General features: G+C 48.4%; 1 protein-coding gene across 7 annotated transcripts in view; it reads left to right on the top strand.

Annotated features, from left to right (window-relative positions):
* The window catches only part of AUTS2 (activator of transcription and developmental regulator AUTS2), a 1,205,607-nt gene extending 1,180,983 nt beyond the window's left edge, over positions 1-24,624 (top strand). For all 7 annotated transcript variants that reach the window (XM_060406300.1, XM_060406299.1, XM_027961997.3 and 4 more), the window contains 9 exons: positions 2,420-2,515; positions 5,083-5,154; positions 7,079-7,108; positions 8,999-9,070; positions 12,546-12,687; positions 16,144-16,221; positions 17,256-17,339; positions 18,800-19,022; positions 21,428-24,624. In XM_060406300.1, the coding sequence (XP_060262283.1) occupies positions 2,420-2,515; positions 5,083-5,154; positions 7,079-7,108; positions 8,999-9,070; positions 12,546-12,687; positions 16,144-16,221; positions 17,256-17,339; positions 18,800-19,022; positions 21,428-22,691 (2,061 nt within the window). In that variant the 3' untranslated portion in view covers positions 22,692-24,624. The remainder of the gene's footprint in view (positions 1-2,419; positions 2,516-5,082; positions 5,155-7,078; positions 7,109-8,998; positions 9,071-12,545; positions 12,688-16,143; positions 16,222-17,255; positions 17,340-18,799; positions 19,023-21,427) is intronic.
* The last annotated feature ends 290 nt before the right edge of the window (positions 24,625-24,914 follow it).

Genomic DNA, 24,914 nt, shown 5'->3' with positions numbered 1-24,914 from the left:
CATGCATGATTTTTCTCTTTAAACTCATTCTTTGTTCTTTAATAAAAGCTGTTTTATGCAATTTTAAGAGAACGTTCTGGAACCTAAATTGGCGCCAACTGAAGTGACATGTTCAGTTACTTATGAGGGCTTCTTTTATAACAGAAACTTTGAATATCTCACCATGATATTTTGATTATGGAGTGTATACTGCATTTTTGCCTGAAGTTTTGCAAGTTTCTTTGCTCAATGGTTTATTAATATATATATATATTTTAATGAAACTGGAAAGAAAGACGTTTAATAACTGCTCATAGCCATGTCGGTTCACCATCTTAAACTATTTTTGTTCTCATTTTTGGATAGTGTTACCTTATGGCTCAAACGGAGGACCACTTAATAGATCAGCCAACCCTGTGAATTCATTCATATTTTGAACTAGATCAGTAGACACTGTGTCAGTCCTAAACTGAGGAATTAGCTGAGAAGGCCAGGCAAGACAGTATTAGAAATCAACTAAGAATTGGTTATGGAGAGACATTCGGAAATGGCTCAAGGGGAGTCTCTATAGAAAGGAATGAGGAAAGGGTATCTAAGTGCCTGGGTTCCCCGAGTGTTCGACACTGCTCTGCTCAGAATTAGGACATAAAAGCATCTTTGTAAATAGACCTGCAAAATCCAGTAGAGCCATGAGTTTTCTCTTTGCATGTGTTTCATGAATGGTACCACCCTTAATATAACAACCAGATTTCTGCCCTTTGTCTGTATTTGCTCAATTAAATTAAGGACCAGCTAACAAAATCATCTTCAGAGAAAGTTTAGCTGCTCTACTGGTAGCTCAGTTCACTTCCTCGGACACCATGCAGTGTCTTGGCATAAACATATTTCACAGAGAGCCCTAGATGTAAGCTGGAGAATAAACCGATTTTTACTCTAGGGGTGGAATACTCTATTCAAAGAGGGTCAGAAAAGGAAAGTGGTGAGAAGACCTAATTTTTAAACTGAAAACATTAAAGGGAAAATACCCACTTGGAGGCAGAGTGATAGAAATTGGAGTGTTTTGGTGTGATGTAATCACTCTGCTTCACACAGTGTACTGGGAGAGAGTCATTTCATATTATTCGTGACAGTGGGTAATGTATGAAGTGCTTAGTCTCCCCTGCTTTGGAGATTAGGATGTTACAAAGGGGAGTTAAGATACAATGCACTCAAGTATCTAAAGCACAATTTTAGACCTAAAAGTAGTTTTAAATGAGAGCACTTGGTTTGCAATCACTGTTTAAGTGGATTTAGTTCAATATCAATTAGTCTGAAAAACTTCACTGCATCATCAAGGGGAGCAAAATGAAATAAAGACCAACGGAAAAAGTACATGTTTTGAAAACAGACCGGATTGTGAAATTACCAGTGGATTTCAGCCAGTACCTAGAAATAGCTCACATAAATACATTATTAGGGAAAGCTTGAATTATTCTTGTATTTTTGACATACTGTGCAACCATAAGGGCGGGACATCACTAGAATGTATCTCTATGGTGAGTTTGTCAAAGTACATGGAACCAGAGCGATCGATTCTCCAGAAACAATACATTTTCAGGTGGAGGAAAAGATGTGTCTGCATTGTCTTCTGCTGTGTACTTCCTCCCTCCATTGTGTCCTCTGTAAACTATTAATTCAAGAAAATTCAGATTTGAAATTCAGAATCCTCCTTCTCCCTCCACTGAGTGGTCAGACTGACGTGTCCAGGGCTTGTCTCCAATAGCCTCCAGTGAGCTTATATCCGTCTTACAGGAAAACGGTGGCTCCATTGAAAGTGTACTCTGACTCATTTTATTTTCCCTTCCACAAATGTTTGTCATCGTTTTAGACAATTTAAATTGTCCTTGGAACTGCCACTCAACCAGAACAACCTAATGAAGCAAAGACTGTGCATATATTTTCCCATTTCCTCAAAACTATTAAAAATCTAAAGTACTAATTGAGTTTTAATGATGTAAAATCTCGGAATCCATAAAGACTTGCTTCTTTTTGTCTTCCTTTTTTTCCCCTTTTTCCTTTTTTCTAATTAACTTGTAATTTTCTGGGCATCTTATTTGGCTCAGCACCCCCTCCTGTTTTTGATATGCATTAAAATCTCCAGCCATTTAGGACTTCTATCTGATTTAACAATTAATAATTAGAAAAGCTCCCTTTCTAATGATGGCCTCATCTGGGACATCATTTGCTGGCTGATTGATTCTGAACTACTTTTAACTTTTTAAGTTAAGTATTCATGGCACATCTGTGTGATCATTTCATTGTGGCTTCTTATGACTAATGGCATCAAACTGAGATGACTTGGCTGGCTAATGTGGACGTCTTTCTGTGGGAAGGGAATGTGAATGTATCATTTGCCTCCTACTAAAATCTTTTCTCTCCCCCCCTCCACCTTTGGCCATAGCTCTTCCATTCTTATCCTCCTGCTGTATCGGGCATCCCCCCTATGATTCCGCCCACCGGCCCTTTTGGGTCACTGCAAGGAGCTTTTCAGCCGAAGGTAAGAAACCTCACAGCGAAAACACCACCTTGGAACTTGTAAGTGGAGCCTCGGGCTAAGGCGGGTGGGTAGTGTCCCATCCTCTTACCTGCCAGGGACTCATTTTTCCATCCAAATGGACCACTGGGATTAGAGTGTCAATATTTTCTTCTAGTCCATCTAGTTGTAAACCTCAGTCAGAATTTAATTTTTAATCTGTACTACCCATGTCATCTCAATTGAGCTAGGATTTCTTGTACTCTGTTAAAAAAAAAGAAACACTAGATATATATAATGTATTTTTTGTTTTTTCACCAAAACTGTGGACATAAGCTTCTGACCAGGAATTATATGAAATGTCAGATGTATGTGCATCAACTTGTTTATCCGTGAGGATGTCCATGATTAGCAAAGATGCAAAGCTGAGCCTTGTTGATTGGAATAGAAGGGAAGGAAAAGATTCCAAACTAAAATCGTATCCTTTTCACTGTGTTCATTCTCCTTCATTTTGTTCCTCAGTCCCCTCTGTCTGCAGAGAGAGTCCACTTCCAGGTGGAGGGTAGTGCCTTCGTATTTTTTCCTCCCTTTCTGCCTTCTCTGAAGTTTCTGACCCCACTGCCAGGGTCAACTCCCCAAGGACAAGACTACCATCCTAGCATGAGATAAATTAACCTTTCGCCCTTTAGAGGGGCTTCCCTTGGTGGCTCAGATGGTAAAGAATCTGCCTGCAGTGTGGGAGAACTGGGATCCATCTCTGGCTCGGGAAGATCCCCTGGAGGAGGGCATGGCAACCCACTCCAGTATTCTTGCCTGGAGAATCCCATGGACAGAGGAGCCTGGCGGGCTATAGTCCATAGCGTCCCAAAGAGTTGGACATGACTGAGCAACTCAGACTGTTTCTTTCACCCGTTATAACAACAGAATTCTTTTCTACCTAGCCAGTGATACTCTCCTGCACTCAGTCTAGAGTGATCGCCGAGGGCCAGAACTAAGGCGTTAGTTCTCAGAATACTCTTCCTTTTTGTGACTGTACATCTATCACAGCTCCTGCTTGATTTTCAGAAATGTATTTCTTAGTAGCCATTCTCAGACTGTAAAGCAGGAAATTTTGCTGTGTGATTTTGGTTTTCCTTCCATCTCATTTCAAAGATAAAACACAAATTTGGGGCCAGTGTCTCCCAGGATGAGTGCAGATTACACTAACAAAGGCATGCTGCCCTAAGATTAGAAAAGAAAGAAATTAGAAAGCATTAGGGGTGAGAATGGCTGCACCTTCAAAATCCCAGGGACCTGCATGGAATTGCAGCTCCTATGCCAGGTCAGACCTCGGTGGGGCTTGAGGATGGCCATACACAACACCTCCCATCCTGGGACAAAACGATGGTGATTTTAAACTCCTTCCCCCCATCGGGCTCTTTAGTACCCTTTCAGAGCCTGGTCAGTCCCCTCCAGGTTACAAGAGCTCTCTCGTGCATCCCCAGCCAGACTGGTAGGTCACTTCATAAATTTCTTGATTTCCCTCACTCACAATTATCCAATCACACAGAAAACTACATCTGGGCAAGAAAGTCTCTCTCCTGGTGTTGAAATAGGCCTTTCCAGGCCATCTTACTGATTGAATATGTAGATTGCAGTTCATTAGCAGAGTTCTTCATATGTATGCAAATCAGGCTGTTAACAACTCTAGCTTAATTGTTAGCCCTACAGCAGCTGACTGCTTTTCTTTCTCCCATTCTTTTTTTCCCCCCTTCTTGCAGGCGAGCTTGGTGCCTAAACTGAGGGCTCTTTATTTCCACACGAGTTAACTTCCTGGTGTGAAGGGATTCATAGAAGTTGTGATTTCTTAAATAAAATACCTGGTGAAAAATATTCTAAATCCTTTACCCACTAGAAAGTAGTGCCTTGTGCCTGCGATATAGGCTTTTTGTTGTTGTTCATTCAAAGGACAAAAGCCTATAGATAAGGTTGTTATCATTAACACCATTTAAGAATGGTGTTGGGAATGGGAAAGATGATGCAGAATTACTTTAGAAATCACATAACAGTAGGTCTGTGTGGTCCCCAAATTAGGTTCCCTTGTCTCAATCCCACCACCGCTAATGAGTAATTACTGAATGTAATTCCTTGTTATCATCTGCCAGTTAAAATGTAGAGGTAGCCTAATGTCTGCGAAGCACACTCAGTTATTCTGATGAGAAGCACCTGGTCCCACAGGTTAGACTGATGTTCACTTAAGCATTTCTTGGACTGTGTGGTGATAAAGCAAAAAACCCACAGTGATGGGCTTGTGAAGGACACAGAAGATGGATTTCAGGGCCAGGCTCCCATCTCCGTCTCCCCTGTCTCTGCCCGGAAATGCCATCACTGGGACAGGACAGGCTTTGGTCAGCTCCCCTGGGGAACAGGGAGTGGGGAAGGGCCTCATGAAGAGCATCTGGGGTCTCAGAGGAAAATGGATCCGTCCACTTGTATTCCAGAATGGAACAACCAAAAAGGACACTTGAACGCGGTCATTTAGAAAGAAAGGAAGACTTGGTTTCATGTTCCATGTCATATGTTTCCTAAGCTGTGGTCTCATTACTTTGTAGACGTCCAACCCGATCGATGTTGCCACCCGACCTGGGACGGTCCCCCACACTCTTCTCCAAAAGGACCCGAGGGTAAGTGCGAGGTCGGGCTGGGTCCCAGGGTAACAAACAGCAGCTTGCGTCCCCAGGACAGGCAGCCCAGTGGAGTGCCTCTTGCCTTTGCTCTTCCTTCTGTTTTGTGGAAGAAGATGCTAGTTGAGGGGCTTCCCTGGTGGCTCAGATGGTAAAGAATCTGCCTGCAGTGTAGGTGGCCCAGGTTCGATCCCTAGGTCGGAAAGATACCCTGGAGAAGGGAACGTTACCCACTGCAGTATTCTTGCCTGGAGAATTCCACGGACAGAGGAGCCTGGCCAGCTACATACAGTCCATAGGGTCACAAAGAGTTGAACACAACTGAGCGACCAACACTGAACACTTAACACTAGTTACTCCTAATGGAATGCCTCCTGCGGCCATGTGACGCCAGGGAGTGACTTTCCAAGGGGGAGAAAGGGTGGCTTATGGTCTAAGCCCAGGCTGGGACGGTCACTGACACTGAGCTGGCATAGTTTTCCCCCAACCAGCCTTCCCTGTTTCCATCTCCTAAAATCTCTCTCACACAAGCCATAAAACATTTTGAACGGAAAAAACACTAAGCGCTTGTCTTTCTGGAGCTCACCATACACACAGTGTTTCCGGCCACTCTACTTCTAACGTGGGAAGGAACCTTTTGTGCTCTGGAGCTAAATAAAATATCCATTACACTTCAGTTGTGTTATTTATTCATAACACAGACCAACTCAAAAAGAATCTGAAGTTACACAGCAGATATAATCTTGTCCCATTGATTGTTATCCATCGTCATAGTAGATGTGGGGAAAAAAGAATTAATTCTCACAATATTGTCTTTGTCCCCAGATAAGGGCAAAGGTTATCTGAAACTGATGACCAGAGTTAGGTAGATACGTAATGACTCAACTGTGTATTTGTATGAACTTTTGTGTAATGAACTTCATTTTATTTAATTACTCTTTATTGGAGTATAAAATGTGTAAAGTTCCTTTACAATGCTCTGTTATCTTCTACTGCACAGCAAGATGAATCAGCTTCACGTGTGTAATATATATACATCCCCCACTTTTGGGTTTCCTTCCCATTCAAGTCGCCACAGTCTATTAAGCAGAGTTCCTTGTGCTACAGTGTGTTCTCATTAGTCATCTATTTTATTTTCTTGAAAGTGTTATTTGCTTTTATTTAAATGTTAGATATTATTTTATTTCACTGAAGGTGTTAGTTATCTCTGACTCTTGGCGACCCAGTTAACTGTTGGCTGCCAGGCTCCTCTGTCCATGGAATTCTCCAGGCAAAACTACTGGAGTGGGTAGCCATTCCCTTCTCCAAGGGATCTATATTATACATAGTATCATTAGTGTGTATGTGTTGATCCCAGTCTCCCAATTCCTCCCACTGCCCCCCCTTCCCCCTTTGGTATCCAAACATTTGTTCTCTCTTTCTGCTTTGCAAACAAGGTCATCTATATAGTGAACTTCTCTAAGATGTCTGATACCTCCAATGATAATTATTAAAAATAGCCTATTTCTACTGTATAGTCTGGAAAGGACACTTCTCCCCAGTTATTCTTAGTATCCAGCCATCTATAGTCTGAAGGCCGTCTCCCTTAGATGGTTAGCTGAGGTGGGGAGGGGCTGCTCAAGACAGTGTAACTCCTCAGATGTGTAATGTGAGCAAATCGTTTTGCTGGAGGGCAAATCGCTATTGATTAAACTTGTCCAGGGGCTCATCAGCGTAGATGCACCAAGGCTTGTGAGGTGGGGGAGGGGACGCTTGGCATTTTTGATAGTGTGAAAATGGGTTAATTATTCTCTAAAAGGGCTTCATTTAAAAGTAAAATTCTAACATTTTAATTTCCCCTCCTAATGAAGCACTACAAATTTGTTAATTAGAGCAATTGTTTGAGTGACAGGCATGTAACCAAGTTGTCATTTTCTCTTCACAGTTGACAGATCCTTTCAGACCTATGTTAAGGGTAAGAAAGCTTCTTCTAGAACTGTTTTGCAACCCCTGTTTGACTCCCCGAGGGTTAAAAATACAAATCCATTACAAGGAAACACACCATGGAAACGCCAGAGAAAAAGGTTGAAAAGACAGTGGTTGGGTTTTTCAGAGAGTGTGACTAAAAATGGCCTTCATGGTTTTCGCTTTGCGTGTTGCAGGAAGCCGGGCCATCAAGGTAAAGCCAACTGATAAAATTCAACTCAAGATTCTCTTGTTAGTTATGCAAAAGGTTTGACCCACAGAGACATAAGGGAAAGGCTGGAGCTAGGCTAAAATTAGGATTCATCTGAGTTCTCCTGTTTCTCTAGCACCTAGAAAACACATATCCAGGTCTCTTTATTTTGGCTGGTGGCTGCCTCTTTCTGCACCAAGTGATGTTGACTTGTCACAGCCATTTGCCTTTTTTCTCTGGTGCAGAAAAGGGCCACTAGGAGCACTGGTTGGTTCTGAGAGGTCTGGAGCCTGGCCAGCAGATAACCTCCGGGTGAATGCTGACTTCCCTGGTGTATGTGGGAGGTCGGGAAGGGATGATGGATGGCAGATGAAGAGGGGTGGATAGTGGATTTCTTTACTTAACCCTTTTCTAGTGCATCTATTTCAGATAATTCAATTTCTCCAAAGGGGGAGAAAGGATGGTGTCATCACTTAGGCGATTTCAGATGACCCATAACGTCATTATATGAGAGCCGAGCTCAAACTTGGATTTTAGTGTATATTTCAGCAAGTGAAAGTGACTTAATTTTCAGAAACAGCGCTTTAATATAGAAACCAGAAGCATCTGTTCTTTGCCCGAGTGGGAATGGGGCAGTGTTTCTTCTCATCCATCCTGTGGTTACTGAGCACGCGTTGGGAGCTCACAGGGGGCTGTTGTTCTTGTTCAATTGCTCAGTCATGTCTGACGCTGCAACCTCATGGATCGCAGCAGGCCGCGCCTCCCTGTCCTTCACTACCTGCCAGAGTTTGCTCACACTCATGTGCACTGAATCAGTGATGCCAGTGGGTAGAGTGTGTAGCGGGAATACAAGTGAAGCGGGACAAGGTGGTCCTGCCCCCTCAGGTGAGTCTGCAAGACAGGCTCGCAGCTGCTCCCTAGCTTAGAAAGCAAGACAGGAACTAGTTTGAGAGACTGGAGTTGACGTCCTCCCAGAGGGCGGGGCAGGCACACACTCTCTGCAGCGGCCTACAGAAGAGGAAAGGCATGCGTTCTCATCTCTTTCTTTTGTCTTCTGCTTGGAAATGAACAGTGCCGCCCAACATGAATGGGCAGTTGACTTTTAGTGAAGCTCTTGTGGGAACTGGGCTTCAATGAAAATGTGTTGGCTTCCTTTGTTCTGCTTTGGTGGTGTTTTTTTTTTAAACAGTGTTGGGGGAGGTGACACAGGTTTTGTCCCCTCTCGTTTTCAAACTGGTTCACAGATATTCACTAATTAGCTCTTCTGAACAGCCAATCTGCATTATATAGCCTGGCCACATTTGTTCAGCAGGGCTTCGCTCCACCAGGCCTGCCAGCTGGCGCCAGAAAAGAGAGAGACAGAGGAGGCACAAAGTGGGGTTCGGGTTTTGCCACGTTATCCTTGGTAACCGGGGAGGTCCTGCTCAGGGCTGGTTTTCTGAGGAGTTGCTGCCAGCTCGGGCTCTTGTGGAAGGAGAGGTGCTGCCCGCCCAGGGAGGGGCTTCCTCCGGCCCAGGTCCTGGGCTGCAGCTGAGAGAAGGCCCTTGGAGGGGACAAAGCCCTCTTGTTTCATGGAAAAGAAAGCTTCTGCAGCCAAAATCTGCTGACAGCTCTGGGGAAATGGAAGGGTTGGGTTTTTTTTCCCCCTGAAAGTCTTCTTTCTGACCACGTTGCTCTTTTTTGTTCCAGAAACCAGGGAAGTGGTGCGCGATGCACGTTCACATTGCCTGGCAGATCTACCACCACCAACAGAAAGTCAAGGTCAGTCTTGCCTTCCTAGTCTTGGAGGGGGAGGTGGGCTGTGGGTGTGTGATCTCCCGATCGAGGAAGCATTGAAACAGAGTCTAAAGACCCACAGGCAGGCAGGATCAAGTCCCTTGGAAAACCTATTCAGAAATCTTACTATTAATTGGGGAAAGCAGCAGCAAAATAACAAAACAGAAGCACACTGATAATATCCTGATTTTTTTTTTTAATGATTTTGTCATTTGATCTGAAGAGCTTAAATATAGATTAAATCCTGAAATAAAGGTTTGGGGAATCTAATTAGAGTGACCAGGTATTATTAGTATGGGAAATACTTAGGATCTAGGAGGAGGTGTACATGAAAAAGTTTTCTATATAAGTTGGTATATTCTTCCCACCACCACCCCTGCCCCCAACATTTATTAAAAAAAAATTTTTCCATCATGGTGAATATAGGATAGTGAATATAGTTCCCTGTGTTATACAATAGGACCTTATTGTTATTCTTTTCATTTTATGGCTTTGAAAAATGATAATTTATGCCCTATATGATGTTACTGATTTAGGCATACATGGTACGTCCATTAGCAATTCATAGTATTAAAAATTCCTGTTCTAGAAGTGGTCTTTGGTTGGCAGTGACCTATCCAGTCTCTCCTTCATCCTCTTGATGACCAATGCCAGAAGTCCAACAACAGTCGGTGCTCGTGGGAACCACTGACTGGCTGGTTACCCTACCTGAACTCAGGAGGGTTTTCTTTGTTTTCATCAGACAGATGAATGCGTTCCATGCTTTACCAGGGTTTTATGATGATACAAGAAAGAGATACAGATCTTCTGCAGGTGACCAGAGAGGACATCACTGGTCAACTTAGGCACCAAAGTAACGGATAGATCCAGATTTTACAGTCTGGGTGTTTACAGTCTGTGTAACTGTACCAGTTAAGTAATTCCAATAACCTTCCATTGGAAGCTATTTTTTCATGAATAAGATTTTAGTTCCAACAGCATGTGGGGGGCCATCATCAGAATATAAAAAGAAGTCGGGAGAGCTAGTCATCTTAAGGGATTTTTTTTAGTGGTTAGATAATTTTTAAAAACCCAACATAGTTAGAAATGAAAACATCACCCTCAGTGAATGAGGTTGCAAAGTTATGTTGCTGCTGCTGCTAAGTCACTTTAGTTGTGTCCAACTCTGTGCAACCCCATAGATGGCAACCCATCAGGCTCCGCCGTCCCTGGGATTCTCCAGGCAAGAACGCTGGAGTGGGTTGCCATTTCCTTCTCCAGTGCATGAAAGAGAAAAGTGAATGTGAAGTCACTCAGTCATGTCCGACTCTTAGCAACCCCATGGACTGCAGCCTACCAGGGTCCTCCATCCATGGATTTTCCAGGCAGAGTACTGGAGTGGGGTGCCATTGCCCTCTCCGAAAGATATCTTGCTTTGGTGCCAAATACCTGCTCTTTCTCGAATATCCCATCGGTGAGTTTTGTTCTCCTTAACATTAGTGTTAGGCAAGTTTAATTAGAAACCTTGTGGTTTAGCTTTGTTTAAGAAAATACGTGTATTTGGAAGAGCTAACTAGATTTTGATGCTTAGTTCAATTCACTTTTGTTCTAGATGATATGGTTAGCAGAACAGTGGGTAAAACACACCCTCCTTGTAACTCCTTTGGTTAAAAGCGATGAAGGATGTTAAAGGCGCCACTTCAGCATCTTCCTTTCCCCAAGAACGTCCCCAGCGACTCCCAACATTCATTATCCCAGTTCAATTAGGAAGACCTCTTGCACAGGAGATCACTGTTCATCTTCCCTTCAGAGCACATTCTCTGTAATCCCCAAGCTCCATTTTGCTTCATGGACCTAAGTTGTGGTTAATGGAACTGTGCTGTGTACCATGCAGTATTAGCACTGAATAATTTGGCAACCAAATTAGAGGAGGCAGCCGGAAGATTTTTATAGATTCATAGTGGATTAGCAGTGTTGGGGAGGAGAGAATGACTATTGCTTGACAGTGGGACTTTGATGAGAGATTCCTTGTCAACTTGTGCAGAAATGGCCTGGTGCCCTTTTCTCTGTGATGTTCATTTTACTTGTTGTTCTAGCCCTCACCAGCCACTTCTAGGGAAAGCCCAGCACCCGCAGGTTCTTGGCTGCTGCAGCCTCAGGGCTGCACTCGGTCCTGGAGTCTTGTTGCTCAGAGTTCAGTAGTGTGTACAGGAAAAATGGAGAATGTGCTGTCTGCCTCCCAGGGTGTTGCTGCTGGCTCGAGGGGTCTGGGTGGGTAAGACGGATGAGTGGGATTGCAGGAGGGTAAGGTTCAGCCACCAGGGAATGGCAAACCCTCTCATCTCTGATCCTCACACAAGCCAGATCAGATGTCTCTGTGTTGATGTTTTTGTGTGCTAGGACAGGGATTTACTCGTGGCAGAGCCTGATGGAGTTTGGGGTGGAGTGGGGCCAAAGGATAGTATCCGATGAGTCTGAGATGGGAAGGGGTCAGAAAGTGGGGAAGGCCTGGGAGGCTGGAGAGCTCAGAGGTGGCAGTGAGGCAGGGGGAGACTGGGAGCCTCAGACCCGGGTCAGGGGTCAGTGCTCATCAGGGGAGGTGTGAGGCCAACACGGAGAAGGCTATTGAGAATCACGAATGTGGGGGCGGCCTGGACCCATGCTCTAGGAGAGGCTGCCAGCATCCAGAGTGAGACCAGGGAAGGAAGCAGGAGGAAGACTGTGAGCCAGTTTCTGCAGCCTCCAAGAAAGGTGACCTCGGGGGTGGATACACTGATAGGAGGAAATAGAGTGACTGCAGTTGACGGCAAGGACTTCACAGCAAGAGAGGTTCTGGAAGGTTCACTGTCAGGCCTGATCTCTTCCTCAGATGATTGGGGTTACTGTACCCAAAGTCCCTATTAGTCACATTAATGTCCCTACTTTGTTTCTGTTTGTTTCTTTAAAAATAATGTAACAATGATCATTTGAAATTAGCTTGTAGGCATGCAAATATTTCTTCATAACTTTCAGCTACTAATGTACTGTGATCTGTTAGAGCACAGCTAAGAGTCATTAGACAATTAATTTACACAGCAGATTATTCATGCTGAATTGCCAATAAAATGAGCTTTAGAATACTATCATTTAAAAACTTGCAGCAAATCAGAAACCACTTCAGGGTGGTGGTGGTTCAAGGAGCTAGGATGTGGTTCTAAGCCTCAAACCGTGTACCCTCAAAGACAGAGCGGGAGCTTTGCCCCTCAGCATTTCTGCTGTGAGCCACAGGCCCTCTGAGGCAGGCCTGCTTTTCTGGCCTTTGAGGGCTACATGGTCTGTGGCTTGCTGTGTTCCCTCAGCAGGTGTAGACTTGAGCCTGACCAGGGCCCGAGCCTGAATGCACTGTTCAGAGCTGACTCTCAGTCTCCTCATTATCTTTCTTCCCCACTGTTTCTCTTGGGCTTCCATCCTTTCCTCCTTGCACCCTCCCTTGGTGCTGTAGAAGCAGATGCAGTCGGATCCACACAAGCTGGACTTTGGCCTGAAGCCTGAGTTCCTGAGCCGTCCTCCGGGCCCCAGCCTCTTTGGAGCCATCCACCATCCCCACGACTTGGCACGGCCTTCAACTTTGTTCTCCGCCGCCGGTAAGTTCAGAGGGGCAGGGGTGAGCTGGGAATGGTAGCTCTCAGCTAGCTAGATGAGTGATGACTGAACTCTGGTCCGCTGTTCAGTCACTCCCTCGAAACAGCAGTTGACGCCACTTTGCAAGGCAGCATCACAGCACATCTCCAGAGATGGACTGTCCTCCATGGATGCTCCCACTTCCATGAAAGAAGGGAAGAAACCCTCTCTCCCTTCAGGGACTCATGTTGCTTCGGCATTAAACCACTGTAATTCACAAGTGTGTCAGATGCTATTGAGAAAGATCAAGAGAGCTTGCAAGGGTAGATCCAAAGAAAACAATGCCGCTGGCCCCGCCCGCAGAGTAATCAGGGGTTTTGCACCTTGATGCTCGGTTATGCCCTGTGAGGATCTGAGGATAAACAGATTCAATGAAGGTAGCTGCCACTGGTGTGGTCTGTGACAGAGAGGGTGAATTGGTTGGTGGCTGGTTTTCTCTGCTGCAGAACTTAACATTCTTGCCTGGTTGGTTGTAATGATGCAGGAGATTTAGGGGACAGCATGTAAACCCCCCGGGAGATCATTTATTAGCCTCTGAGAGTACACACTCCCAGGTGCCTCTTAGGTGTGCCAGAGTGGGTCCCTGCCCAGTCCTGCTCCAGGAACATGCAGACGAAGGCAGCGGCCGTCAGGAGTAATAGGTAGAAGAGAGCCACCCTACTGCTATCAAAGTCTTTCCTAAAACTACCTTCAGCGCATGGTGCCTGGCCCAGGGCTCCCCTGGGTCATGGTCATAAGTGCTAATGGTGAGCGCATCCTAATGGTTGGCCCCATCACCTCCTACCCACTATGCAGGATAGAATTTCTTTCTCTGGACATGCATATTCAAGCGGCTCCCTGTTTCTAGTCCTTAGCGAGGAAGTTTGACATCCATCCTCCCTGCCGCCTTCCTAGGCTTTTTATTCTAAGACTTGTTTTTGGTGGACCCAAGGCTCTTCTGTTCAGGAAGAAAGAAATACCCACACACTGCAAGAGACCATCATTCTAATGGGCTTTGTCCCCAAAGCAAGGGGACCGCACCCTTGAGGGCAGATGGAATTTGCTAAGGTCTTAGGTTTCTGTCAGTTCTGTTGAGGGATAGGTTCAAAGGCTGGTTACCATGGCATCTAGGCCCTGAGACAGGGCTACGTGAAGAAGACTTTTTGGACAGAAACAGAGAGGTTTCTTCCTGGCTTCCGTTTGAGCCCAGCAGACGAATTGGCTTCTTTTGCTTTGATAATTCTGGAACTCTGGGACACCCCTGGGGACCCTGGGCTGAGCAAAGCTCTGATTTTCTTCGAAGCATTAATTAGCTTGTACTACACAGACAGTGTACGGGCAAATTGTTATTTAGCTGGCAACACTGTCAAGGGCTAATGAACACGCTGGGCTGTATTCACTCTGTGGAGGTGGGCGTCATACTTGCACTTTCTGAGTGGAGAATGCGTCACCATTGAGGGCTGAACAGAGGACCCCTCCGGCGCCTTCTGCTGCCGAGATGCCGCGGCTCTGTGCTTCCCTCCACACCCTGGGCCCACAGGACCCTTCCAGGCTGGGGAAGAAAAACGCAAAACAGAAATTAATAGGGTGTTAAAGCATCAACCCTCCTCCACTTAATCTATGTTCCTGAAGGAATTTATACTTGGCTTATAGGAACTTAGTCAAAAGCAAGGGATTCTTGAAACAGTTACTAGTAAATCCATTTCCACCCTGTTTATACTTCCATTCTGAAGGGTAATCTTCTCTAGCATAAGCAATATTGAAATTTTCCCAAAATGAGTATTTGGTGAAACTTTCAACTGGTAAGTATAAAAGTAGACATACTTGTTACATTCAGCCACTTTGATCTTACTGTTGGGCACTGCTGCTGCTAAGTCACTTCAGTCGTGTCCAACTCTGTGCGACCCCATAGATGGCAGCCCACCAGGCTCTGCCATCCCTGGGATTCTCCAGGCAAGAACACTGGAGTGGGTTGCCATTTCCTTCTCCAATGCAGGAAAGTGAAAGTGAAGTTGCTCAGTTGTGTCGGACTCTTGGTGACCCCATGACCTGCAGCCTACCAGACTCCTCCGTCCATGGGATTTTCCAGGCAAGAGTACTGGAGTGGGCTGCCAGTGCCTTCTCCTACTGTTGGACACTTGTGCCTGAAATAAACTAAGGGGGCTTCTTCAGATGACCTTGGCCTACCTTCTGTTTAGAGTCAGGCCTGCCACCCAGAGAACTTGCCTCCTTAGCCGACACACATGCCAGGTGGATGCCCTCAGCTTTTGGAAATCTCATCCTTCCCGAATTCACATGTGCACACTGTCTTTCTCTTCCTTCAAAAGAAGGATTTGAGGCTTCCTATGTGGCTCAGTGATAAAGAATCCACCTGCCAACGCAGGAGATGTGGGTTTGATCCCCGGGTCAGGAAGATCCCCTGGAGGAGAAAATGACAACCCACTCCAGTATTCCTGCCTGGACAATTTCACGGACAGAGGAACCTGGTCAGGCTACAGTGCATGGGGTCTCAAAGAGTCGAACACGACTTAGCGAGTAAACAACAGCAACAGAGGATCGAGGCCAGATATAAAGGAGAGGAAAGGGAAAACCAAAGAAAGAGAGCACTAAGGGAGACCCGGGTTCCTTGGCAGCCGAACCAAAGAGTAACAGGAGGCTGTAGGGTGATCGGTGTCCAGGAGCAAGTGAAGAAACCAGCTTTTCCTGGCACTGAAGATTGAGACTGGAGGCCTCCGCCTCCCACGGCCTGACACAACTCTCAGTGCGTTTCGTAGGGTCTGGCTTTAGCATCTCCTTCCATGCACGTCCATGACGGCTAACATGATCTCAGGAAAAGGGATTGTGCAGAAGCCCAAGCAACGCAACCCAGGGTCCAGCTCTGTGGTGGCCGCTTCTGCGCCCAGATTAGACGTTGTCTCTCAGAGTGAAAGCCTCACCCCCAAGAGGTGTCTCTCAACAAGGGAGCACGAGGCCAGATGGTGCCCCGGAGAGACCGGGTGCATGTGGCTCCTAGTCCACCAGTCAAGAACCTTGCTTCCCATTTTTCACCAGGCCTTTCTCCAAACGTACGTGGCAGTAGAAGCGCCTGCCCCACTGGCGGTGTTTCTCCGCGTCTGCGGTACTGGGCATCGGCATCGGTGAAAGGAATACCTGTCTTCGGTAGCGGGCAGCCCAGCCAGGAAAGAGAAGCGGCGTTGAATTACTTTCCGCCTCCTGACAAGCATGTTTCTCTTTCCCCGAGTGTCGCCCAAGTGGACTTCAGCTGTGTTCTTACGTTACATACTCCCTGCAGGGGTCTTAGGGGACCAGAAGCCAGTGGCGTTGTATTGGGTTGGCCAAAAAGTTCATTCAGGTTTTTCCATAAGAATCCATTGAACCTTTTGCCAGCGCCAGAGAAGTGGGCTTCCTCTGAAATCTCACTGCTGTGTCTGACTCTGCAGGTGCTGCACACCCAGCTGGGACCCCGTTTGGGCCGCCCCCCCATCACAGCAACTTCCTTAACCCTGCTGCCCACCTCGGTGAGTTGTGTCCATCATTCACGGGCGTTGACATGTGTATCTCAGGAAACCTGCGTTCCTGCTGCAGACCACTGTCTGGCTAGCGGGCCGTAGTCCTAGACAGCTCACTTACCAGCAGGAGATGGAGGTGACCTCGGAGATGTTTGAATCCAGGCCATCCATCTCTAGGAGTTCAGCGCCTCTTACACGGGGCTCTTCAAATAGGAGATCTGTGTGCAGTTGTGGTTCTGTGTGGAGTTACTCAGGGTGCAGAGGATGAAAGCCCTGGGACCTCAGGGAATCCACGTGTACAGCAGCCTGTCCCCACTGATGGGAGAAGACAGTGAACTCTTGCCCATATAAGGGCACCCCTGGAGGTGGAGAGAAAGACACCGTGATGTAATGTAGGGATAGTATCTCTTATTTTTTAATCATTTCACAGCCCAATTCATATATCTCTTCCTAGTAAAGGGGCTTTATTCGTGGCCTTTATTTATTTGATATTTTCACACGTGTACCAGCACATGCGGGCAGTGGTACACCCAACCACAGGCTGTAGGATATGTGTGACCTCAGCATTCCATTGGGAGACTTTAAGCTGCTATCTTAACTTCTGTTCTGTCAGAGCTTACAGGGCATTTCCTAAGAGGAGGAGAGACAGGCAGGGAGGCATGTGAGCACACTGTGGCTTGAGTAATGTTCCCCACCCAGCAGAAGAGAGATGGGGGTCCCGAGGTTAAGACTCTGAGCTTCCACTGCAGCAAGGTGTGGGTTTGATTCCTGGTCAGGCAATGAGGATCCCACACGTATGCAGCACACTGCAGCCAAAAAGAGCACGGCACAGTTCCAGGAACTAGCCCCCACAGATACTTTGCCAACCCAATGCCCACATCCAAAAGGATAAAACACCCTTTGGATAATCTGGTGGGAGAAGTGAGACAGATTGGGTCTGAGTATACACGTGGCAAGGGGCCCCCACTGCCTTCCCAGGAATCTGCGCTGCCTCACTCAGCGGAGTCCTACAGCCATGCCCTTCTTCCCAATCTCGTCTGCAGAGCCTTTTAATCGGCCGTCTACATTCACGGGCCTGGCAGCGGTTGGTGGCAACGCCTTCGGGGGACTTGGAAATCCTTCAGTTAGTGAGTACCTCTAACTTTTTACAATCCACCTTTAAACTGTCTCCTCTGATCTGTCGATGGCTTGAGACCTTTCTAGATGAAAGGAACCATGCTCTTGGGAAATAAATTTAGGTTATATCATTGCCAAAGTAAGCCCAGTCAGTGGAGTTAGGTCTAAACCAACCTCTAGCATGCTGTTGACATATGCTCCTGAAGGTCAGGAAAGGTGATCGGTTGGACACCACAGAGTTTGCTAAAGTTCATAATTTCATCCTATTCTATCTCTAGCCACCCAGATTTTAGCCACAGCATTCATTAGACATGGGCTTCCCTGGTGGCTCAGTGGTAAAGAATCTGCCTGCACTGCAGGAGACCCAGGTTTGATCCCTGAGTGGAAAAGATCCCCTGGAGAAGGGAATAGCAATCCACTCCAGTATTCTTGCCTGGAGAATCCCATGGACAGAGACCTGGTGGGATATAGTCCACGGGGTGGCAAAGAGTCAGACACAACATAGCAACTAAACCACCTCCACCGCCCCCATTAGACGTGAAGACAGTCTTTAAATTTCACCTCGCTTCAGTGGAAGTGAGAAAACACACTGAAGCATAGGAAACCATACCAGGCTCAGGACAGCCCAGAGAGGGCAACATCCAGGAAAACTGTAATTTTCCACCACTGAGAAGTCAAGGGACTTCCCAGGTAATCCAGCGGCTAAGACTTCACCTTCCAATGCAGGGCAGGGCTGTGGAGTCAATACCTGGGGGGGCAAACATCAAAACATAGAGCAGAAACAGTATTGTAACAAATTCAGTATTGACTTTACAGAGAAAAGGAGTCTGTCTAAAGTAGGAAGGGAGTTGCAACTCCTCCGGTTCTAAACGCCCTTTAGCCACTCAGTATCAGCTTGTCCTGCCCACATGTCCTGCCCGCCTCTGCAGGAGACTTGAGAGGCAGCTCCGTCCCAGGTCCTCGGAGCCTGGAGACCCTCCGTGTCTGTTTAGATCAGGACCCTGTCTGGCCTCTGCTGATGCTGGTTTTGGTCGCTGAGGCTGTGGACAGGGCAGCAGTCGTGTTACAGTAACAGGGCCATGGTGGGCAGGAAAGAACCGCAGATCGTACTCGGAGCAGAGCTGTTAACCCGAGTTCCACCATCCACGTCCGCCCTCCTGCATGCTCGGGACCTCTGCGTGCGCCTGCCAGGCTGAGACCCTTTCCTTTCTAATCTCCCCCCTCTCCACCCCTGTCTGCCCCTTTGCCTTTGGTTAGAAAAAAAAGCAAGAAAAGCTGTGAGCTTACTTAACCTGTCCAGTGTAGGACGCGTTCCTCTAATGAATCTGTTGGTCTCCTTTCCTTTTCCAGCTCCCAATAATATGTATTCCTTTTAACTCTGAATGCTGTTAGAGCTTTTGGTAAGTACCCTCATCGCGGCGGACAGACAATTTCTCTGAAACCTTTTTTGTTCTCCACTTCGCCATTTCAGCACCCAACTCAGTGTTCGGCCACAAGGATGGCCCCAGTGTGCAGAGCTTTAGCAGCCCTCACGAGCCCTGGAACCGGCTGCACCGAACGCCTCCGTCGTTCCCGACCCCTCCGCCCTGGCTGAAGCCAGGCGAGCTGGAGCGTAGCGCGCCCACTGCAGCTCATGACAGAGATAGAGATGTAGATAAACGAGACTCCTCCGTTAGTAAAGATGACAAAGAAAGGTACGCAAAGAACCCGCTCTCGAGTCCCGATGGGGGAGCCCCCTCTGTGCTAAGTACCGGCCCCCCACCGTCCCCCGACCCCTGACCCCCCGGCCCAGCCTCGAGCTTCAGCTGTAGCCTCGGCCCCTCATGCAGCCAGGATGGCGCCCCCGACCCTCCTCCCCCCAACCACCGCCATGCCCTGAGCCCAGCGACCCTTGTCCCTCCGGCCCCACAGGGCCTCCTGACCACAGGCCAGCATCGCAATTCTAGGTCCAGTACAAAGCGAGCGAGTCCCAGCTCAGCAGCAGAGTCCACACCCAGCCCCCCCGTGAGCCCTAGTGTCTCCAAACAGAAACCGCTCTCGAAAAGGTAGTGAGTTGGAGCCTGGACCAGACACACACGGCATGAATCAATACCATATTTGCTTTCAAGTTCGTGCAGTCCATTGACTCATCCATAGGTTTTTTGCTCTCTCTCTCCCCCTTTTCTTTTTGTTTTCTGTTAGAAAGCCATGTTTTGCATCGTCACATCATATTTTTCTCAGATTTTGTTCAAATTCAAATCCTGGGCTCACAGATGACCGCTAAGATTTTGCTAACCCAAATTCAAAGAATCCCCACCAAGCAATTTGGGTTTCATGTCACCAGTGGATAATTTATTTTACTAACCGTTTTTATCTCCTTACGTGGTAGTCCATGCCTCAAAAAGAAGTAGCCTTAAAGAGGAAAAACATCTTCTGAGTATTTTTCTGAAGAATGTCATAAGCATTCTTGACAAGGCCTTCCTTCTGCCTGCCTCCCTTTCTTGAGGGTATTTTCAATCTGAATGAACTAGCAAGGACTATATGAGATATAGCTGACACAAAATACTTAATAATACTTCCCTTTGGGAACTGAAGTTTCCAGTTCGATCCAAATCTTTTGGTTTTGTTTTTCTTGACTGTATATTGTGTGCGTGCGTGTGTGTGTGTGTGTATGTACGTGCTTTGTAGCGATCGAAAACAATTTAACTTCGGAGGCTCTAAATGCAGCAGGTTAAGTAGCTATTGCACCATAGGCCATCATGTTAAGTGACTCCTTCCTTATATTTTTCCTCAGGAGAGCATGGTAAAAATCTCTCAGCCAGTGGGAGGGCCATATGGACATCATGACATACAGCTCTGAGCTGCCAGAGCAGCAGGCCCTGTAGGGGCCGCCCCTAGACCAGGAGCTCTCTGGATCAGCAGGCCCCAGCCATTGTGGCACAAGGGACCGATTTTGGGGAAGACCGTCCCTCTGTGGACCGGGGGCAAGCAGGCAGAGAGGCTCTCAGTTCTGTCTGCCACTCACCTCCCGCTCCGCCGCCCTGTTCCTGACAGGCCACAGACGGAGGGGTGCCAACTCCCAGCTTGCGGGGGAACCCCTGCTCTAGACGGCCTGTCAGTGAAGAAAGGGTAGGACTTGGCAGCTCACCTGTCTCCATTTCTCTAGACAGACTCACAGTGGCCTTTTGGATGAAAGTTTTCAATTCAAATACACTTTTCTTTATCTTACCTCTTAGAGATGCTCTTCTTCTTAGCCTCTGCACATTGTCTAGAAGCAAAACCTTATAGGGGCAGCCTTGATTCTCTCTGCAGGGCACCCTCACCCTCTGGGCCCCCCAGGCCTCCTGCTCCCCCCAGCCCTTTCTGTCTGAGGCCATCCCTAGAAACCCCGACTCCTGCTCTCAGCTCCCCGCGTTCTCCCTCTCTTTCCTCTGTCGCTTCCCATTGTGTGCTGTGTATTCTTAAACCCCCACCCAAGACAGGCCTCTCAAGTTCTTCCACACTTCAGTTCAGACGGAACTGGCTGCCCACCAGCCCCTTGGCTTTCGTGTCTCTGGACCTGCTTCTTCTTCCTAAGGCAGAAGTGCTTTGTGCAACCCCAGTGTCCTGAAACTGATTTCCTTTCGAGCCCCTCGGGGGCTTCATCTTGGTTTCCCCATACTTGCTGCCTTTACTGTGAAACCAGCCCTTCTTCTTGCTGTCAGGAGAGAGATTTTCCCATGATCCTCAGGTCGTGCTCTCTTGCGGCTCAGAATTGCAGTGTTGGAACTTGATTCTTCATCCTGAGAATCTAGACAGGCGGCGTGGCCAAATCACTGACCTCATTGGGCTGTTCAGGTTTCTGAAAGTTCTTCCTCCCGGTCTTGATTCAGGTCGGTGCCTCTTACATACACAGTTTATGCCCCCTCACACTCTCCCACCCCTCATCCCTCGGGCTTCACCCCTCAAGCCTCCTCTGGAGTCTAGGCCAGTCAGGTCAGGGTGGCCGGCTGGGCCTCACCTCGGGCACGGCGGCCCCCCGCGGGGCTAGGGAGCTGAGCCCTCCCGGCCTCTTCAGCCATCTCATCAGCCGGCCGGCAGCCCAGCTCACCTGCCTCCCCATGTCCCATCTTCTCCGCAGGGAAAGCGTCGAGAAGAGACACTCCAGCCACCCCTCTCCAGCCCCCGTCCTCCCGGTGAGCACCCTGGGACACGGCCGCAGCTCCGGCGAGCAGATCAGGGGGCATTTGAGCACCGAGGCTCGCGAGAAAGACAAGTGCAAGGACAGGGAGCGGGAGCACTCGGAATCGCGCAAGGACCTGGGCGCCGACGAGCACAAGGCGAAGGAGGGCCCCCTGGCCGAGAAGGACGGCCACGGCCACGAGGGCCGCGCCGCGGGCGAGGAGGCCAAGCAGCTGGCCCGGGTGCCGTCACCCTACGCGCGGGCGCCCACGACCGACAGCGCCCGGCCGGGCAGCGCTGCCAGCCGGGATGCCGAGCCGCGCAAGGGCGAGCCGGCCTACGAGAACCCCAAGAAGAGCGCCGAGGTCAAGGTCAAGGAGGAGCGCAAGGAGGACCACGACCTGCCCCCCGAGGCCCCGCCGACCCACCGGTCCTCGGAGCCACCGCCCCCGCCGCCGCCGCCCAGCTCCTCGGCCGGCGTGCACCCGGGGCCCCTAGCCTCCATGCCCGTGGCCGTGGGGATGCCCGGGATCCACCCCATGAACAGCATCAGCGGCCTGGACAGGACTCGCATGATGACGCCCTTCATGGGCCTCAGCCCCATTCCGGGCGGGGAGCGCTTCCCATACCCTTCCTTCCACTGGGACCCCATCCGGGACCCCCTGAGGGACCCCTACCGGGAACTGGACATTCACCGCAGAGACCCGCTGGGCAGGGACTTCCTGCTGAGGAACGACCCTCTGCACCGGCTCTCGACGCCCCGGCTGTACGAAGCCGACCGCTCCTTCCGGGACCGGGAGCCGCACGACTACAACCACCACCACCACCACCACCACCACCACCCGCTGGCGGTGGACCCGCGGCGGGAGCACGAGCGCGGGGCGCACCTGGACGAGCGCGAGCGCCTGCACGTGCTCCGCGAGGACTACGAGCACCCGCGACTGCACCCTGTGCACCCGGCCTCCCTGGACGGCCACCTGCCGCACCCCGGGCTGCTCACACCGGGGCTGCCGAGCATGCACTACCCGCGCATCAGCCCCACGGCGGGCCACCAGAACGGACTGCTCAACAAGACGCCCCCGACGGCGGCGCTGAGCGCACCTCCCCCGCTCATCTCCACGCTGGGGGGCCGCCCCGTGTCCCCCCGCAGGACTACGCCCCTGTCCGCCGAGATCAGGGAGCGGCCTCCCTCCCACACGCTGAAGGACATCGAAGCCCGGTAAGGAGTGGACAGGACGCCCGGCGGGACACAGGGGCCCGCGGGCCGCGCAGCGCTGGACTTGCAGGCCTGCCCTCCGCGCGCGCTGGCGTCTCCAGTGCGGGTGGGGAGCCCCCAGCGCCTCCCTGTGTATAAAAAGAAATTGTGTATAGACTCGGTGCAGATTTTGAAATGTTTTTTGTATATTCTCTGTTGAAATTTTCCAGATCTTTTAGCCGATTCATACGTTCTTATGTCTCCCCACTCTTTTGGTTTGTCGTATAAAACTTTTTTTGATTTGAACCAAAACAGTGAAGATGACCACACACACACCGACGCGGTGATAGTTGGGGGGTGGGGGGAAGCAGACAAGAGTCCACACCGTCCATTGTGCAGAGATCTTTGGGGTGAGAAGGGAAGGCCGTGTACATAGTTATGTAAAGAAAAGGGGGGGCGCTTGTTGCTTCATGAGCTAATGGTTCATATATGCAAAAGGGTAAGATGAAAGCTTTACTTTGTACAGATGTAAATAGATAAAGATTAAGTAACATAATACATTAATACTTCTTAAAATGTGCTATTTGCAGACTTAATATCAGCGAGCACAGCCAGCTTCGGCTGTGTTCCCCATGTATTGTTCTAGACAGCTAAACCCTTCAACTATGCAATGAATGTTAGGGCTTTTCACAAAAGCCCGCCTAACTCAAAGGAGCCTTTTCAAGTCCATTTACAACATACTTAAGGTCATATTTTCCCTGAACAAGCACTTAACGTGATATGACTGTTTTCCTTGCTTGTTTTTTCAGAGAATAACACCTGATTTTGCAAATTGGACCCCCAGGCTGAAACTTTGCATCTGAAGTTGCTCCTCGTGGGCCTTTGGGTGTGTGTAGGGGTGGGGTGGGGAGAGTGCAGCCCTGGAGAGGTAAACCAAGGCCATGAACCAACCAACCAGGGCCAGGGAGGATGGGAGTGGTCAGATGCCAAAATCAGGGGACACAAACAGGCCGCCAGCACCTCGTCACCATCTGTCACGTGACTTCACACACCCCTCATGTGGGAACCATGCGTTTTTCAGTGCGTCCTGTTTCCTATCTGTACACCCCTCCTCATTCTGTAATGAGATTCAGTTGCACCCAAACAGATCCTGAAAGAAAGCTTCACGTTTTCTCAGATGATGGATATGTTTTCACTGTATTCAATAACTGATGATCAGGAGCACGTTCCCTAGCATGACTCACTGTGTTCCCAGCGGTAACCAAGTCCAGGAGGAGCCGAAGCAAGTCAGCTCTGTGGGGCCAGGGAGCGTTGCAGAGGGCAAAAGGTAGCAGGCAGAGAGATGGCCTTGTGTGTGCGCGTGTGTTTTTGAGTTTTGCATCAATCTTACTGTCCCTTCATGATACTTTTATCATACAGTCAGCCTCTTGTCTACCTAATTTGGAGAGAATATGACTTTACTAGCAGAGATACAATATATCTTGTCTACTGGACTGTAAAATATATGTATGAAATAAAATTAGTTCCATTTGGTCTTCTAGTATATTAAAGTGCTATCTGACGTTGTTATCCTGTTTTTGCAAAAAAAAAAGTTAACTACAGACCATTGTTTCTAATAAGCAGAGAGATCTATTTTAGTAGTCAACTGAAGGTTTAGTTGTGAGCTTCAGATTTTGTGAATTCCAAATGTTGTGCAGTGTTTTTTTTTTTTTTTAAAGACAACTAAAAAGGAAAAAAAAATCCAAGGAATATGTACACTGGAACCGTAGTGGTAGCTTTCAGTATTGTAAAGAGATTGTTCTATACAGACCTTTTTGCTGTTCCTCCTGTATGTAATAAAGTCCTTTCTAGATCCTATGTGAAAAGAAACGTGAAGCGACTTGAGTCTTCAGCATGTTCTCATCGGCGGAGCCTTCTTGTGTTATGTAAACTGTGCCATGTTATTAAAAAATGTGAACCAAGCTTCCAGCTGCCTGTTTGTGTGGGGTGGCCACCTTACCATAGGGACGAAGCCGTGCCTGCGAGACAGGCCAGGCTCTGGAAGAGAAGCACCTTGAGGCCTTGAGTGAGGACGGAAGGCTGGCCGCCCTCTCTGACCCACGTAGCCTCTGCTGGTTAGTTTCTGGAAACGTCTGCCCTCCATACAACCAGGAGTGATTGCATGTTCTAAGCTGAGTCCTGGGAAGGTAATTTTCGATTGCATAGGGGGTGTATATGCAGGCTGAGTTAGCCAGCGCCCTTTGTGTCTTGC

Source organism: Ovis aries, chromosome 24, assembly GCF_016772045.2.
Source record: "Ovis aries strain OAR_USU_Benz2616 breed Rambouillet chromosome 24, ARS-UI_Ramb_v3.0, whole genome shotgun sequence".
In the NCBI taxonomy this organism is placed as follows: Eukaryota; Metazoa; Chordata; class Mammalia; order Artiodactyla; family Bovidae; genus Ovis; species Ovis aries.
This window is presented reverse-complemented; position numbering and strand designations above follow the sequence as displayed.